This window comes from Balaenoptera acutorostrata, chromosome 16 (genome assembly GCF_949987535.1).
Source record: "Balaenoptera acutorostrata chromosome 16, mBalAcu1.1, whole genome shotgun sequence".
Classification (NCBI taxonomy): domain Eukaryota; kingdom Metazoa; phylum Chordata; class Mammalia; order Artiodactyla; family Balaenopteridae; genus Balaenoptera; species Balaenoptera acutorostrata.
The window spans coordinates 24,509,179-24,527,870 of record NC_080079.1 but is presented as its reverse complement, the minus strand read 5'-3'; the positions used below and the strand labels follow the sequence as shown (position 1 = coordinate 24,527,870).

The window sequence follows — 18,692 nt, the reverse complement described above, 5'->3', positions numbered from 1 at the left end:
TCTTTGACATAGATTGCTGTCATTCTAAATATCTCTTCTTATTGCCCATATGTAGGCAGAGAAGAAATAAAAGTGAGTCAAATCTGTACTTACTCTCGAACGCTTCTGGATCATAAATGTCCTCATTCTCTAGCTACTTGTTTTGTGGTGGTGCTCTTCTTCCTTCAGAATATCAAGGGTATGCAAATCCCGATACATCGGAAATCTGGCAAGAGTGCTCTACATTATCTGTTGTATCCTTTGCCAGCTGACTGAGGGGAAAAAAGGAAGGGAAGGGCTCTTTCTAAGTGACCATTGGCTGAGACCCAAGATAATATGGGAATTATCCAAAGTCACACAGTGAGCTGGTGGCACAGCCAGAGATAGGCGCCAGGTCGCCAAGCTGGGTCACCTGCCCCGAAATATCCACCTCACTATTAACCAGGACACCTGGACTTCTGCCATTACAGATTATACCTTGATGCCTTGAAAACCTGTCAACAAGCCCCTCCTGAGCAAAATCCCATGTCCTCTGTTTTTATTTATTTACTTTAAATTTTTATTGAAGTATAGTTAACTTACAATATTTCAAGTATACAGCAAAATGATTCAGTTATACATATATATGTATGTATATATACATATATATATTCTTTTTCAGATTCTTTTCCATTATAGGTTATTACAAGATATTGAATATAGTTCCCTGTGCTACACAGCAGGTCTTTGTTGTTTATCTATTTTATATATAGTAGCCTGTATCTGTTAATCCCAAATGTTCTCTAGAAGGAGTAACTCCTTCAGTTGTTATCAACCACTCCCACCCCAGAGGGAATGTTGATAGTTAATTAAGGATAAAGTCCTCTGAACAAAGAGCAGAGACCTGTAGAGTAGGGCAAAGCAGATGAATAATAGGGGAATGGGGCGTCTGGTTTGCGGGGGTGGAGGGAGCAGAGATGAACTTAAACTTCTTTTGGAGACCACGTGGCACCTGACATTTCTCACCATGTTCCTCCTCTTTTCCTCTGTTGTACCCCCAACATGCTGTGGAAAATGCTGGGGTTTCTTCCAGGGCCTCTCCAAAACTATAGGGATTTTGGCCCAACATGGTTCTCCATCTCTCGCCCTTTTTCCTAGGTAGCAGGTATCAAAGGGATATTCCTGGCAAACAAGAAGGTGGATGGCCAAGTGAAGACATACATCACTTACAACAAGGGCAGGGATTGGCGCCTCCTGCAAGCTCCAGACGTGGACCTGAGAGGAAGCCCAGTACACTGCCTGCTGGTCAGTCCCCCGGTCTCATGTGAGACCACAGGGCAGGCTGGTTACCTGGGGATGCTCCACCGGGGGCTTTCTTCCATCCAGGAGGGCTTAGGATCTTGGCTGGTGCTGAGCAGGGATTTCCTACAGGTCCCAGGGCATTGACCTGTGGACCCAGACTGCCATATCACTTGGATGGAAAGTTCAGTTGAATTCCACAAACCTTTACTGAGAATATACTATGTGCTCCAACTCCTAGGAAGATGAAGAAACATAAGAGAAAGAGCCTGTGCCCAAGGGTCCCAGACAGAGCTCAGTAGTGGTAAATACCTATTAGCTGATGCTGGTATGATACAGTGCTTGATGACAAGTGCTTGATGGTGGGCAAGGTAAGCAAAATTTGCCTTGGAAGCCCAAGGAATGTCAGGCTGGTATGTCCACATGAGACAGAGTTAATCTCTCAGCATTCCCAGGGTTCCAGCTGTATGGAATATTGGGGTAGGCACCATGGGGGTGCAACTCCATGTGAGGAGGGAAGACAGATAATTAACAGTGAAATTCACAACTCTCAGTGCCCTCTTAAAGAGAACCTATTTGAGAAAATTTTCTAAGGTCCCAGAAATGGTTATGTTTCCCCTTTGCAAAAAAAGTTGCCTTTTGCCACTTACTGAATATTCTAGACATTATGTTAAAATCTGGGAATATAGTGGTAAATAGGATTAACAGGGCCTTTCCCCTTTTGTAGTTTTCAGTCCAGCTCCTTGCTTCTGATTTGCGGTACTAGGAAGGTCAGAGACAGATGCCTGCCTACATGCAAGAACTGGTCACAGCAAGAATTTTTTTCCCCGAACCTTACCCATGGATTCATCTTATTGTATTAACCTAATTTTCTCCTTTCCCCGATTTCACAATTCATTTATTTTTATTATATGGTGTCTATAAATCCCTAATCCTTTTAAAGAAACTCAAAAAGGGATAAATAAGTAAATGAATAAAGAACACAAACTTATATGAGTTTCAAATAATGGCTTCAAACATTTTAAGTAAAATTCAGAGTAAAATTATAAACAGGAACCAAATACATAAAGCAGAAATAGGGACCATCTGGTTGAAGAAGAGGGTAGAGGGCCTGAGACTGTCTCACTTAACTTCCCCGCTTCACTGCTCCCAGTGGCCTGTTAGAGCTCCAGGAAGCAGAGCATGATGGCCAAGGTCAGTGATGGGAGAAGATCAGTGTCATCCTGTGGGAAGGAATGGTCTGGGAGGCTTCATAAGGCTGACCATGAACTGGACCTTGATGGATGGGGTAGGGGTGAGGAAGAGAGGGGAAGCCTACAATTGTGACAGGAACAGGGACAGGAAGGGGCCTATGAATGGTGCTCAGGGCAGCTTCCGATGTGAACATATCAGCTGTTCGGGGAGAGATGACTTGTGCCCCAAACTAAGTGAGTGGCTCACATCCAATCCTTACTGTCTCTGGAAGCTGAACACCTGGGAGCCCCACATCTGGTGGGGCAGGGGTGCATGTCAGGAGTTTCCTGGAACGAAGCTACTTTCTCCTCCTCTGTTTTAGCCCTTCTGCTCCCTGCACCTACACTTGCAGATCTCCGAAAATCCGTATTCCTCAGGGAGGATCTCCAGCAAGGAGACGGCTCCAGGGCTCGTGGTGGCCACAGGTAAGGAAGACGTTCCCTGGGCTTCTTCCTCACTGAGGGCTTCTGGAATATGTTATGACCTCTTTGGAATCATTTGAGCATCAGATAAAAGCTATGGGCACTCTTCCCAGAAAATAGGCAAGATCTGTGGGACTCCAAGGCCAATCTAATAACCCAGTAAAAGAGCTCCAGACACTTGCAACTTTTGGTAAATGCAACATCTCACGTGGTCACAAGGCAGTAGCCTGTGCTTAGTAAGAGGCCAGAGTTCCTCTCCAAGTCAACTGATAGATCAGAAAGGTTGTTTGTAATAGGGAATTCTTACTTTAAGAAAACATGATATATGAACTTCCTAGCTCACCAAGTGTAAGTTGGGGTAGTTTTCTTTTTACACAGGATTCTTTACAAAGGGTTTCACCCCAGAGCTGTTTTTAATCAGGAGGTCTCTGGTGCATGTAAAGGTTGGTTTACACATGATTAACCACTTGGCTGAGAGCCTGGGGGAAAGGGCAGAAAATCTCCAGTGTGTATTGTTGGAACCACTGTCCACTGAACATCTATCAGAAATGAAGATAAAACAACTCCGAGATGAAAATGAAAGTCTCTGGGGGAAAATGCTCTCATTAGCATGCATTTGATTGCCACACACCTTTTCAGGAATACATTGATGGCATAAAGCAAGGCAGGCCTCTAATCTTCGAAGTTAGAGCTCTGCTATGAGGCAGCTATTTTTCTAACGAAAGCAGAAAAATTCACAGCAACTTGCTGAGATGGTTTCGTCTGTTTTCTCTCATCAACCTGAAGCTCCAGCCGCTGGAATTACTGCTCTCGTAGACATGACTTCCTTCTCCAAGCCTCCAACTGTATGAACTTTTTAACACCACCAGTGACCATCCACTCGAATCGGGTTGACAGCTAGCATAGCCTTCTGACACCTCAGCCTACTCCCCTCCACCCGTTAGGAACTGGAGACACCATATTTAACACCACTGGCTTCAGGGAGCCCAGGACAGTGAGAGATGAGGGCAGGCTCTATTGGTGTTCTCCTGGCTGGGGGGAGGGAACCCCACATACCATCATCCATGCCGACTGGACCTCCCAGCTCTGGGACTGCTGTGCCCTCTGCCTCTCTTCAAGGCCTATAGGAGACCCCGGGCTGGAGTGGAAGGAACGCTGGACAATGGTAATCAGTAATAAAATATAAACGCTAACTATGTAGTCAGGCATCGTTCTACGTGCCTTAAGGCCCTGGGAGGGTGTGAGGCCCCTCCCAGGGCCCAGGGCATTGTTTTATGTGCCGTAACCACTCTGAACGTTGGTGTTTTCATTGGCAAAGTGGGAATAATAATACCAACATAATGGAATTGGGGTATTAAATGAAGCAATGGATTTCAAGTGTTCAGAACAGTGCCTAGGACATATCGAATGCTCAATACATGTCACCTATTATCATTGTTAATGTTACAGAAATTTAGAACTGCTCTTCTTACACCAGGAGAGTATGGTTTGCACATCTCCTTCAATAGAATCCGTAAATAATATGCATTCACTCTGTATCCACGGAATGAATGAATGCACTCAGGAACCCTGTAGTCCTGCTTTCCAAGCTGACCTCTGACACTTATGAGCCTTATGAATTTGGCTTAGTTCTTTAACCTCGGAGCTTCATTTTCCTCATCTGCAAATGAAGTTTTTTGTTTTTTTCTTTTTCCTGCCTTGTGAGTGTGTTGTAAGAATTAGAGATGGGGGGCTTCCCTGGTGGCGCAGTGGTTAAGAATCTGCCTGTCAATGCAAGGGACACGGGTTCGAGCCCTGGCCCGGGAAGATCCCACATGCCACGGAGCAACTAAGCCCGTGCACCACAACTACTGAGCCTGAGCTCTAGAGCCCGCGAGCCACAACTACTGAGCCCGCGTGCCTAGAGCCCGTGCTCCGCAACAAGAGAAGCCACCGCAATGAGAAGCCCGCACACAGCAACGAAGACCCAACACAGCCAAAAATAAATAAATAAATTTATTTTTTTAAAAAAAAGAGAATTAGAGATGGAAGATCCCGCTGAGGGCTCAGAGCATAGTCAGGTAGGTTAGTTGTGGTTGTTATTACCTGAGACCATCACGTGCCTCTAAATTACTCTAGTGCTAAGTCTTTATAAACTAACAGACACATAGACATTAAAGATTGGATTTTGAAACTTTTTTGTCCATATACATGAGAATTTACTAATTCCGTTTCTCTCCTTTTGTCACTCTTGTAACTTTGTACGGTGCTTTGCATTGAGAGGGACATAACACAGCTGACAAGATCCTGCTGAAAAGCCAGTGCTAGGTCACCGGCACATGCCTTCTCATTCCCAGCTTCTCCTTACCCTGCTTGCCAGCTCTCCCTGGGAGGCTGTTCGCTATCGGGAGGATAATTACGAAGTTATCCTAGGATGGCTTCATTGGCCTGAATGGAGCCCGTCTCTCCAGGATCCTTTTCCACATCCATGCATTTCACCTGCCTTCAGGTGTCAGTGACCCTGGCCTCTCTCCTCTCCACTCCTCACTGCTCACTGCGTCCTTCCACCTCTCACTGAGATGAGGGCTCCCGGAAGCTGTGCGGATGACAGGACACCTGGGGATTCATCTCAAACTCCTGTTGAGGCCGTCTCAGAAGGCAGATGGAATTCCAGTCTGGAGAGTCTGGCAGTTGCTTTTAGCCATCAGAAGCACTAGGGTTCTTACCGTCCTTACCGCTGTGGTTTCAAGCTAGTAGTCGAGGCCTCACATCCTCCCAGGGCCTTAAGGTGTGCAAAGCACTTTCCTTGCCTTGATTGCACAATGGCCCCATGATGTAGAAAAGGCGATTACTCTTGTCCTCGATTTACAGATGAAGGATGGCGGGCAGGGGGACAGGTGTTGTGCCCTCACTCACACTCCCTCTGGCTCCAAGTCTAGTCTGTCCAGTAGCCATTCAGCCAGACCTAGCCCCGAGCCTCTTCACATGCCCACTCCACAGCTACCCCAGGCTCCCTGCCATGCTTCCTATACATTCTGAATGTTCGTACCCTTGCGTTGTCCCCTCCATGGAGGTGCTTTCCTTTCCTGCAGTGGCTTGTGCGCTGTCTGCTTCCCCCTGCACTTAATCACCCTGAGTGGGCATCAGTGGTGGTGAGAGAAGCATCTCTAACCCCAGAGGATGTTAAAAGTTTCTCTCTTTCTCTCTCTCTCTGTCTCTGTCTCTCTCTCTCTCTCTCTCGGTCTGTCTCTTTCTCTCTTACCTTTACACGTGTCTACCTAAGGAGCAGAGAAAGGTAGCCCTGGGAGGACATAGGGCTTAAAAGTGTGTTGTTTACAAATGCCCAAAAGGGCAGCGACACCTCTCTGATTTCCAAGCTAAGCTGTTGCTGAGAGGAGCTCCCCGTTCTCCATCCCTCTCCCCATTTCTCTCTCCTATCACATCACTTCAGCGGGGACCAGCTACCTCTTCCTCCAATCTGGCTAGAGGCCACCTTGGGAAGCCCCCCTCCAGTTCTGCTTTAGCCAGTGAGGCACATTATTCAGATCTTCCTTCTTTGACGCCATAACCCTGGCTCTCCCTATCGGAGGTTTCCTTCCCACAGGTCCACTTAGGGACTGAACATGTTCAAAGATCAAATCATCCTGGACACCTCTTGTCTGTCCTTTCCTCTGGGAACTGACTTTCTGGTCCCTGTGATCAGCAGCATTTGTTTCAGGGATCCTTTCAATTGACCCAAGATACTTCCAAAACAGTCTTCACTGGGAGCCTTGGATTCTCACCACCACCCCGCCTCCAAAATCAACCTGGGTCGAGCTTTGAAAGAGAGGCTTAAGATGTAGGCAGAACCAGCTCCTGAAGAGGGTAAGAGGTGATGAGACAGAGCCTAAGAAGCCATGACAGGGCTGGCAGATTCCAGCTCTAGGGGGACTTTATACCTGCTTCCCCCTCTCTCTACCACCCTTGGTAGACGTTACTAATAGATCACCGTACTCTATTCTGTTGAAACCAAATATGGCTTCAGGATCCTTCTTAGCACAATGTCCCAGGCAACCATCATTAAAAGACTCAAGTTGACATTTTCTGCCCCGTCCCTCTTTTCTTTCTTCATCTGTGTCTTCTAAAACCTGGATCTGAAGAGCTGAATTCCAAATTCCAGACATAGCTCCTCAGAGCCGCTCACCATGCCTGTCCCCACTCCACTGAAACTGGCTGCCTGAGCCCTGAGCCCCAGGGTTATTTTTGGAAGCCTTAGTGTCAAAAAAAGTTGGCTAGCTGTGTGCTCCCTGATGCTGATGAGAGCTTGACAAGCTGTAGCCTGCCTTTAAATTCTCATTTTGAAGCATTAAATGTCAGGAGCTCAATTAACATTTTCATTATTGCATTTTTATTGTGCTCTTATTTAGGCTACTAATGTGAAGGGAGCTAACATTCCCTTCATGCTATTTTTAAAGAAAAAATATCAGCCTCAGTGATAAATTCTTACATGTTTAGGGTACTTTTCCTGCTTCTCAAGACCTCCCCAAATGCACATCAACATCAGAACATGATTCATTCATTTGTTTACTCATTCATTTGTTGCACAGTTATTTATTGAGCAACTCGCTTCTAAGTTTGGGGCACTGTTCTGGGCACGGGGGCTGTGTGGGCAAACTTGGGCAATATAGGTAGACTAGGAAATCTTAACCACTTCCTTTTTTTTAATAAACATAACCACAAGGTGATGAAGTATTAATACAAGGGGAAGAAAAAGAAGGGGAGAGGAAAAAACGGTGTGAAGGGATAAAGGCAGTAAGTGTGGTCAGGCTAGGCATAAACCAGGTGACTTCTCCTGCCATGCTGGATGGCCATGGTCTGCTGAATATTGTCATATTCTTTTGGGCACTGTATAATTTTGGTTACATAGTCTATAGTAATGGATTACTCAACTGCCTATACTAATGGATTACTCAACTGCCTGGCACTCAGGAAACATATTGGCAAGTTTAACTTGGAAACACACACATACACATACACACTCACACACACACTCATGCACACACCAGTTTTTCATAGGCTAAAGTTATACATGAGGAGGAAGGTGTCCCTAGAGGCAGCATGATTGTTTACTCTTCTCTTTGCCACCATCAAGATTAATTTTGAAGAGATTAATGGTATGAATGAGTAGTTCAAGAGGTCCAAGCTTATCAATATTTGGCCTTTGAGTGTTACCAGTTAAAGATGCATCCCTGTCATATTATTTATTTATTCATTTTTTCCCATGTTAGGTTATCTTCCTGCTGGGTTTTTCATATGGCATCAAAGACAGACTGTATGAATCTATTCTAAAAATAACTTGGAAAATCTTTACTCTCTGCTACCCCTTCACCCAACCCCAAACACACGTAATCTGTAAACTGCCTGACAATTTCAAACGATCTGCTTCTGTTTCAGGCAACATTGGTCCAGAGCTCTCATATACTGATATCAGCGTGTTCATCTCTTCCGATGGGGGCAACACATGGAGACAGGTAACTGGGAGATTCGGGGACAGGGAGGAGCCATTTAGGGCAAGTTCTGCTGACATCTTTCTTATAGATTCTCAGGCTTGTTATGACTTTTTGGGTGCAAAAAAATTGAAGCAGCTCTTCTATTTGGTCAATGTAGCTGGCAGATTAGATGGGCAATGGGGTAAAATGGGAAGAGCTGGGCAGGGAATAAGAAAAACTGGGATTTTCCCGATTTGTTCATTCTTTCATTCAGCAACATGTATGGAACAGTCACCAGATGCTAATTAACCGTGCCGGTGTGAGTAGATGCAGCCAATAAAAGAGTTTCTATCATTATTGTGCCACGGGGTCTTGGCAAGTAGGTCTCTTTACCTTTCTGGATCTGTTTCTTTATCTACAAGAGGAAGGCGGTAGAATGCTAAGACCAGCAAAGCCGTGGAAGTCTGTGATGGCTTCAGTATTATGTAGGCCCATCTTTCATTAAGTATGAGACAGCGTAATAGTTACATGACCACATGAAAAATTAATTCAATTTTACACACTTTTTCTTGCAGCACTGTCCAGTAGAACTTTGAGCAATGATGAAAATGTTCTGCATCTATACCGTCCCATGTGGCTATTGAACACTTGCAATGTGGCTAGCGTGACAGAGGAACTGAATGTTTTATTTTATTTATTTTAATCAATTTAAATTTAAATTGTCTCATGTGGCTACTATACTGGACAACACAGATTTATACAGTGTCAACTGGATGTCAAGTATAGACCTGAGCAGGCAGTTGAATACTTTGGAGTCCCTTTCCTCATGGAGCTCAGAATTAAGCAGAGGAAACAGGTTCATAAATAACTAACTGTAGTTTAGAGTGATTGTGTTAATTTAGTGGCATTATTAGCTTGCAGAGAAGAGGGAGGAATTGATTCTACTTGGGGAAACTGGGAAAGGCTTCACAAGAAGAGGTGACATTTTACTAAGTCTTAAAGATGAGAAGGTTTCTATCTGAGGAAGACAAAGGAAGAGCACTAAATGTCTTAGTGATGAAGGTGAAGCCACCATCTGAAATCTACTTGCACAAGCTTCTGTTTGGGTCCCTTAGTGAAGATTATCATCACCATCACCAACATCATCATTGCCACCCCCATTACCACCACTGTCACTACTACCACTGTCCAAAAAAAATTACCCAGGACCTACTAGACACAAGTCCTATATTAACTACTGTAAGGCCTACAACAAAGAATAAGTTAAGATTCCTGCCCACAAGGGAATCAAGTAGATGAGGAACAGACACATAAATAAGAACATACCTTCAAAATATAAGATACTCTCTTACAAGTGCCGAATGGGGTAGAAACTGGAATGTAAACTCTTCTGGTCTAGAAACTCCCAACAGACAAACCATTGTCCCTCCAACACAAGAAATAGCTCACCTGGCCAGGTGGCCACTGTTACATTCCTTCCTTATGTTGTCAACACTTTGGTTTTCTTTTCTCTTTTCCCAAACAGCTAAGGATTCCAGCTTCCACTACATTGCTGGACAGGGCAGGAGTTAGCCGTGGCCAAAATGATACAACAGAGAGGAAAGTGTGAAGAAAATAACTTCTCTCTCCTCCTCAGCACGAAGAATCTTCCTGTAGTCCTTACCCTCAGACTTCAGTCCAGTGTTTCTATTATGTGGCTTTGAGCTCTGCAGAGAAAAGCTAGCATTACAGGCTCAGAGTCTATGTTTATGTCTGACATATAAATGAATATCCCTTAAGTCTTTTGTGCATTAAGGCTCACCATTAGTGTGGGCATTTAAAGGCAAATATGAGAAATAAAACCAATTGACAGGTTTAGGCCTGAGAGTCCATTTACTTTTCTCTGTGGTGTTCCCTAGGGCATGTTTACAGGAGACACCACTCCTCCGATTCTCTCCCTTTTAAGTCTACTTATACTTTCTTACCCCTTCTAGTACTTCTCACTTAACCCACCATCCCAACCTCTCCATCCAGGCTGTAAGAGCCACCATTAGTGGTTAAGAGCTAGAGGAAGTCTCCAATTCCACTTTCCTCTAGATGATCTAGAGGAGAAAACTGGTTCTCTGGTGGAGAAATATTTTTCCTGTCTTAGGCTGGAGACTTAAAAGTCATAAATTGTAGAAGTGTTGCTATATGTGGGGTTAGGTCTAAGCTAAGGCTCTGAGACTTGCATCATGGTAGGTGCCTAGTGAATGCCTATGTAGATGGATGGATGGATCACTGAATGAGTGAATGAGTGAGTGGATGGATGAATAGGTAATGGACAAATAAATCAAAGAATCAGTAACTCTGGGTCCAAGGAAGCATGGTGTCCCAGTGAGCATTTACAGTGAGGATCCCCTAGCACTAAACTTAAGTCTTCATCCAACTTGCATGGGAACTTAGGAGGTGGTGGCTAAGTCTGAGAACTCAGTCATCACATAGATCATAATGTCTGCAGGTCTAAAAGAAATTGTCCTTTAAATTCATAGATAATGTATAAACATTATAAATGCTTATAAGACACAGACCATTTATAAATTAGCAAACGTCTCATTTGAAAAGATGAGAAAGACACAGACCATTTATAAATTAGCAAACGTCTCATTTGAAAAGATGAGAAAGAGAAAGCTGAGTAGTAAGTTACTACTTACTAGTAAGTAAGATGAAAAGATGGGGAAGTTTTTTGAAGTCATATTTTCCATTGAGTTATCTAGTTGAGCACGCGTCTTGTTGCCTGAACTTCTTGTGGCACACTGGCTCACAGTACTAGGGGAAAGAGCCCTGGAAATGCCATTTGAGTAGCCGAGGGACAATTATTTGTTCTCTACAAGCCCATTTCCTCATCTATTAAATGGGGATGACATTACTTGCCAAACTTCCTGATAGGCTTGTTGGAAGGGGCAGAATCTAGATGAAACAATATATGTGAAAAACTTTGTAAACTGTCAAGCACTATGCAAATGTAAGGCGTTGCTATGATTGTTATTGTTGTTGTTGTTCCAGATCTTTGATGAAGAGTACAATGTCTGGTTCCTAGACTGGGGTGGCGCCCTCGTGGCCATGAAACACACACCTCTGCCAGTCAGGCATTTGTGGTAAGGACAGCTCCCTACCCTGTTAATGAGCAACTTTTTAGTGGAAAAGGTTGGGACAAGTTATTCTGCATGATTTTCTACCCATTTTACCCATTTCTTCATCCATTTCTTTATCCATCCATCCATTTGATGTACATTACATCATCCAACTCTTTGGTAACAGTAGAAGACCAGTGATTTAGATGGGGAAGTATAATGAATACAGTGGGGTGGCAGGAATGGGTGCTCAGATGAGCCAGAAATGAGCAGGAAGGAACTTCAAGTTCAAGCAGCCAAGATTAAGAATCCAAAATACAGGAGCTGGACATTGCTGTAAGAAGAGGGTTAGGTGCATGTAGCAAATACTAAGTTCAGTTCTAGATCAGTTGAAGTTGAGATATCTAGGAATATTCAAGCAGAGATGAAGATTAGTTGTCAGATACGTTCATCTGAAGGTCAGGAGAGAGGTCTGGGATGACACTCTAGATTTGGAGTCACTAGCCATTAGGTGGTAGTTAAAGCCTTGTCAGTAGGCTGCATGCCTCATGAAAGTGGGTACGAAAAGGAGAAAACAGGGACTCCTATGGAATACTGTTGAATACCAACATGCAGAGCAGAGGAAGAAATTATAGGAGAGGCTAAGGAGAAATAGCCAAAAAAGATAAAAACACAGCAGAAATGTTTTCATGGAGGCTGAAGGAAGGGGTGATCAATAGCACCAAATTCTATAATCAGAATAGATTTTACGGAGTGAAAAACAATCTAGAATTAAGCAATGTAAGAGGTCATTGGTGATCTTTGTTAGGGTAGATTCGCAAGAGAGGTGGGGTTGAAAGGTAGAGTGCAATATATGAATGAATGGATGAATGAATGATAAACAATGAAGTAAAGTAGAGACAGTGTAGATAATTCTTCCCAAGAAAGTAGATTATGGAATGCAGTTGAGTGTATGTATGTAAGACCCTCCAGGGAAGACAAAGGGTTGAGTGAGAATATATTATTATGATGATGATTATAACGATGATGAAGATGTTTTTATTTTTGGCGGAGGATGGATAAGTATCGTGTATGTTTATATGCTGAAGGGAAAGAATTTCAGGCTTCAAATTCAGCAGAATGAATATTTGAAAGAGTGAATGTTTGGTAGTAGAGGGAATGCTATCTAGAATACAGTTGTTGGGATTCACCATGGGCTGGAAGATCAATGCTGGCATAACTCCCAGGCCCTTGATTTTGGGAGACTAACCCTTTTAGAGTAAGAGTTTTACTTAGAAGCATCAGTTTGTAATCAGGAAAAGAAAAAATCAGCTTAGGATCCTCAGGTACCAAATTCAAGCTTCCGCCACCTTGGCAATGATTTAAGAAAGTTTCTCTTAGTTTGGCCAATTATTAAGTTAAAGCCGTTTGTTGAAAAAAAAACAAAAGCAAAACACACACACACACACATTGTTCTGCCACCTCAAGCATGAGCTTGAAAAAGTTCCTAATGTAATTGTTTATCATCCTTTTACTACTGATTTTATAATTTTTGGGTAGTATCAGAAGAGTGGAATTACTTGATAGTAATGATAGTCAGCATTACTCAGGGATTCTTAAATTCCAGGCACTGTTCTAGGCCCTTTCCATGAATTACCTAAGTTACTTCTTGAAACCACCCTATGCATTTTCCTGTGGGTACTCTTTTTATCACAGCATTAAAATGCAGACATGTTAAATATTTTGCTCAGAGCTACACAGCTAGTACCTTGCAGCACCAAGTTGGGTTTCTATCATGGGTGCTCTTCTCTTTTACCTGCCAAATTTCCAGATACTTTAATGAGTACACAGAGGCTTATCACATGGTCTCTGTCTTCTGGGAGATCATAGTCAAGATAAGGAGCTTAGACAGTCCACATATTACCGGAAATCTAAGCAATGTCTACGAAAGGATGCTGACCGTGTGCATTGCTGGAATCCTGCGGCCGGATAGAGCCCCCCCGCCCGTGTGTGAGGGGGTCTTCATGCAGCAGGTGACGTGAGGGCTGATCCTTGATAAAAGGATTCCAGGAGTAGGAGAAGTGATGGGAGGAAAGCCAAGGGAAGGGAAAACTCTGACCAAGCCTGGAATTCAGGAGATGTAGGGAGTGCTCAGAAGACTGTATGTGGTTGGAATCAAGCATGTGAGTAAGTAATGGTGGATAGGCCTCAGAAGAACTTAAACGCCAGTTTAAGGGGTTCAGGTTGAATCTGTAGGTAATTCCTTCTACTACCGAGACCTCTCTCTCTGTGGTGAGAAGAGTTCTCTCTATTGAGGACTGAGTAGGACTTATACTCTCAGGGAGGGCAGCTTGACTCTTAAGACAAGTTTGTTGTTTTTTAACCCAGAAAAGTAACATTCCTTAGTCATTATCATTGTGTTCTAAGCACCTCTATTTAAATCTCAATGACATAATTGATAAATGCCCTGCAGACAGATACAGCTGGCAGATTTCTTCCCCTTAAGTCCTGGGAGAAGAGGGTGGCAATCCCATCTTACCCTTGACTGTCACCCTCCTGCTCTCTCTCCTTCATGTGGTAGGGACTTAGCGCTCACTTCATGGTTGAATTTTAGAGACTTTTACACAAAAGTTGCCTTGTCCTAAGGAAAACAGGAGTTTGCTATTGTTGTTATTTCTTTTTAGTGACAGGAGAGGAGAGTACATTTGGCATGGAGCAGAGGAATAGAGAAAGTTTTGGCTTTGGCGAATCTTAGCATCCTTACATCTGACCATTCAGTGTGTTCTGCAGTGGTTTCTCTCCAGAGGCCTGATCACTTCTAGAAGGAGTTTCTGGAGGGAAACCATCCAAGTTGGGAAAATCAGTATTCACTCAGGGATATGTAAGTAGGATCAAATCCTGCCTCTCAAAGGCATTAATACAAAGTTTGAGTTTCCCCTTATTCCATGAAATATCTCTTTTGTTGGTAAAAAATATTTATTGAGCTCAGAAAAATAGCTACATCCCATTGAATTTCCTCTTATAATAGTAATGATAATACTACCCTCCATTTGTTCACCTACTTCAATTTACAAAGGCTTAGAGATGATTTTTCAAACTAAGCTTTGGAAATAGAATTTTCTCCATTTAAAGGATGTTGATGCTGTCATTTATCATAAATGCTACAAATGCTTCCCTGAACTTACATACCACCCATGACTTCTGCTTACTTGCCTGTCTGTGAATGCCCTTCTCCGAAATAGTCCCTGTGACGGTTAAGTGCCAGCTACTGAGTGTATGTGCTAGCAAACAACAGTGGCACTTTACTCATTCAGGAATTCTTTTTTGTTTTTTTAATTTTTTAAACATCTTTATTGGAGTATAATTGCTTTACATTGTTGTGTTAGTTTCTGCTGTAAAACAGTGAATCAGCTATACGTATGCATGTATCCCCATATCCCCTCCCTCTTGCGTCTCCCTCCCACTCTCCCTATCCCACCCCTCTAGGTGGTCACAAAGCACCGAGCTGATCTCCGTGTGCATTTTGTACTTCTTTCGAGGCTAAGTAAGTGTTCTGTAAGGGCCTGACCTTATCATTATCATCAGTGTTTCCTTATAAACTTCTTGACTGATTTTTGTCTCTGGCTGGCTTATGAATTGCAAGCTTGTGAAACTCAAATGCAGTTTCTTCATCACCAGTAGCTTCTAATTAAGTTACCAACCTTCAGGGTAAACACAGAGCTCATTTGAAGTGGAAGAAAGGTTAAGTGATCAGTTCATTGTTCTTTTCTGTAGTAGGTCTCAGACTCACTGACGTTATTTTGGCAGCATATACAAATGTATATATATTTGCATAGGAAAAAGATACTGGCCTACCCACTCTCCCACAAGGGTATAGTGGCTCTCGAATTTAAATAATAACTACGTCGCCTTTCAGAGAAAATGAGAATCATAATTGAAAAGCTGGGGAAACGTTAGCTAGGCTAACAAGGCATGCTGTTTCCTATAAATTGAAATGATAGGTAGCTAGATATGCATGAAGACAAAACAGCATACAAATGAACCCATCCACTTGTGACCATGTACATTTAGATGCATTGAGATTAGAACCTAAGTGCTCTTTCAGGTAAGCCCTCCATCCAGTATTACCAGTATTACCTTTGTACCTTAGAAGCATTAGAGTGAAATGAACAATGGCGCCCCATGGAATGCAGTGCTGTAATGAAAACTCACAATAGACAGAGCTGCTCATCGGAGGGTAAGCTGGGGTCCTACTGTTTGCTTAGCCCTGACAAGCTGTCAGTGTCTCCTGTCAAAGGGAGGTTCTTGGAAGCTAGAAACAAAACATCACCTGGCCGTTTTTGTTCCTTTGCTCTTCTGTAAATGGTGGTGAACACTGGTGTTTTGTTCATAGAAACATTCACATGAAAACAATAGCTCCAGCCAATATGTGCCTCTCAGAGGCGAAAGTGCATGTGCTACTCTGAAGGACTTCTGTGTGGCTACAATGCCATCACCTCATGCGGTTGGGATAATAAAAAATAGAGCAATGCACCTCACCAAAGGGAGGAACATTGATCCTCAATGGCCATTATAACTCTATTTCTGTGCTAGAGTGTTCCGGGGAGGATTCTGATTGTTGGAATCAGATTCTATTGGAAGATTCTGTTCCTTTTAGTGGCTCTTACCTCAATATTATAAAGTCATCAATGCATAGAGTAAGGAAGGGTCTTGGAGGGCAAGTAGTCTAGTTTCACACATACTACAGCAGATACCTCTGTGACACCTAAGAGTGACACCCCACTTCACCAGGACGACACAGAGCTGACCAATTTGAATGAGTTTCCACCCTGTATATTGGCTTTAGTTGTTAGGAAGATTGTTTTGTGCTGAGCAATAATGAATCTACTTGTAATTTCTGTCCATCAGTCCTTGTTCTGCTGCCCAGACCTATGTAGAGTAAGTCAGCTCCAGAAATGAATGTGATTTTTAGAGTCCTACGCCTATAAAGGACCTCAAGAGATGGCTCTGTCTAGGCTTTCTAAGTTCTGGGAAATGATCAGATACACAATTTAAGACAGATTGCATGCATTTGTTCATTTATTTCTCACATATTCATTGAGCCTATACTATTTAGCCAGCGCTAGTAGAGGGGCTGGGATATACCAAAGGACAAGACAAAATACTTGGGAACTTACATTCTTGTTCAAATATTTGACTTTCCTTTTTAGAACAATTATGAGAATAGAAATCTTTTTTTACCTTATTCTATCTGTATTGTTTAATTGATATTTTCATGCATCTATCTACATTCTCTCTGATTTCATTCACAGACGTTACCCCTTTTCCGTAGACAACGATAGAATTATTTTTGCGTGTTGAACTATTTGGAAGCTTTCTTACTAAAAAAGTTAAAAGGTGATGGTAAATTATTCAGCTCTTATTCTTCTTTCCCCTAAGCTATCTTCAAATCATATAACCTGTTTCTAGAACAACTTGTTTCTTACTTCTAATCACATTGATTGTCAGTTTTCTACAATGAATGAAACTGAACATAGTATTGAGGATCTGGTGGAAGGATAATTTCTTTTATTATTCATGCTACCTGTCTGTGAACACACGCTAGACTCACAGTGCCTTTGATTATCACAATAGGGACATTGCTGGAAAATATTTACCTTGTGATTGACAATCACCTCAGTTTTTTTTGTTTTTTTTGTTTTCCAGCTTGAGCTTCTCATTAGTTACTCTTTTTCCTTTCTCTGGCTGTGGGGCTCTTTGTTTTTTCATTTTAATGAAGCATTCTGCTTTAAGTTGGTCCTCTCCTATAAGTGACTGCCAAATCTACATCCCTGGCTTTGAGCCATCTCCAGAAATCCGGATGCATCCATCCAAAGGTCCTCTTGACAGTGTTACAACACGGAAATCCAAAAAGCATCTCAACCTTGATGTGGACCAAACAGAAACAAACAAACAAAAAGCTTTGCTTCTCCTGTTCTTTACATTTCCCTTTCCCAGTTGCTTAACCCCCCAAATCCATGTTGTCTGTGACTTCTCTCTTTTGTTCAAGCAAAATCCTATTGACTTCATCTGTAAAAATAGCCTAAAAATCCTACTGACTTTACGTGTAAAAATATCCTCAACCTTTCATCCCTTTCTATGTCCACTATTAAAACCATTTTCCAAGCCCCTTCTCTTACTTGGTCTCTTATAATTGCCATGCCTCCCCCACTGATTCATCTCCTTGCATCAACTTTGGGGCCTGACAATCCATTCACCACAAAGAAACCATCTTGTAAAGGTTAAATCAAATCATCTCTCTCCCATTTCAGCTGGGAACAAGGTCCTTTGTAATCTGGCCCAGCCTTATTTTCTTGACTCCATTTCCTCCTATTAATCCCTTTCCCAGTAATCTACAACCACCAACCATCTTTCTGTTCTTCCCATACAGCAACTTCATTTCACACCAGGTCTGCCCTCCAGAATGGCTCTCACCTTGATCTTTGCATAGCAAATTCCTTACTATCATTCAGATCTCAGTTTAAATGTCACCTCCTCAGGGAGGACTTTCTTAAATTTTCAATACAAAGTAGCTTCACTCACTCTCTATCATATCCCTCTATTTTAACTGTCTTCATGACACTTATTTTTAACATATTTTTTTGTATCCATTTATCTACATATTGTTTGTCTCCTCAAACTAGAATGTAAGTTCCACTGAAGCTAGGGCCTTCCCTTTCTTGTTCATTGCTATATCCCCAGAACATTGGCTACTGCCAACCAGGCACATGGTAGATGTCAATAAATATTTGCTAGGTGAATTCTGTTTTCTTTTGGTTCTATAGTCCTGTCTTGTCACTATTTAGAAGTCAATTGTAACTTTACCCCTGTCTCCCTGAGTACTGGCAGTCTTATCAATTTCAATTTCACCTGTGGGCCTAATAAGGGATTCCCAATTCCTTTGTCTTGGCCATTAATGAGCTATTGAATAGAGGAGGAGAAGGTGGGTCCCGTGGGGTTACCATTCAATACAGTTACTTCAGAACATCTGAAAACTCCTAGTCATCTGAAAGAATAGCTCTCACAAATGACAGACCCAAGTTTCTGATACTCAAGAGATTAAATTTTATAATGTATTTTTTTGGAGTTTCTTTAGGAGTTTTGTTTTGGTTTTAATAATTATCTCGGCATGAAATATTCGGGTGTTAGAAATTACTGATCTCAGAAAGTCACCTGAATAGCACGAACCTGGGCTTCCTAGTGGTACGTTGACCATAAATTAT

At 42.5% G+C, this 18,692-nt stretch overlaps 1 protein-coding gene across 1 annotated transcript in view; it reads left to right on the top strand.

Annotated features, from left to right (window-relative positions):
* Positions 1-18,692, top strand: part of SORCS3 (sortilin related VPS10 domain containing receptor 3) — a 601,251-nt gene that overhangs the window by 497,866 nt on the left and 84,693 nt on the right. Inside the window, exons 10-13 of the mRNA XM_057531046.1 lie at positions 1,117-1,263; positions 2,813-2,915; positions 8,325-8,401; positions 11,384-11,475. Of these exons, the coding sequence (XP_057387029.1) occupies positions 1,117-1,263; positions 2,813-2,915; positions 8,325-8,401; positions 11,384-11,475 (419 nt within the window). The remainder of the gene's footprint in view (positions 1-1,116; positions 1,264-2,812; positions 2,916-8,324; positions 8,402-11,383; positions 11,476-18,692) is intronic.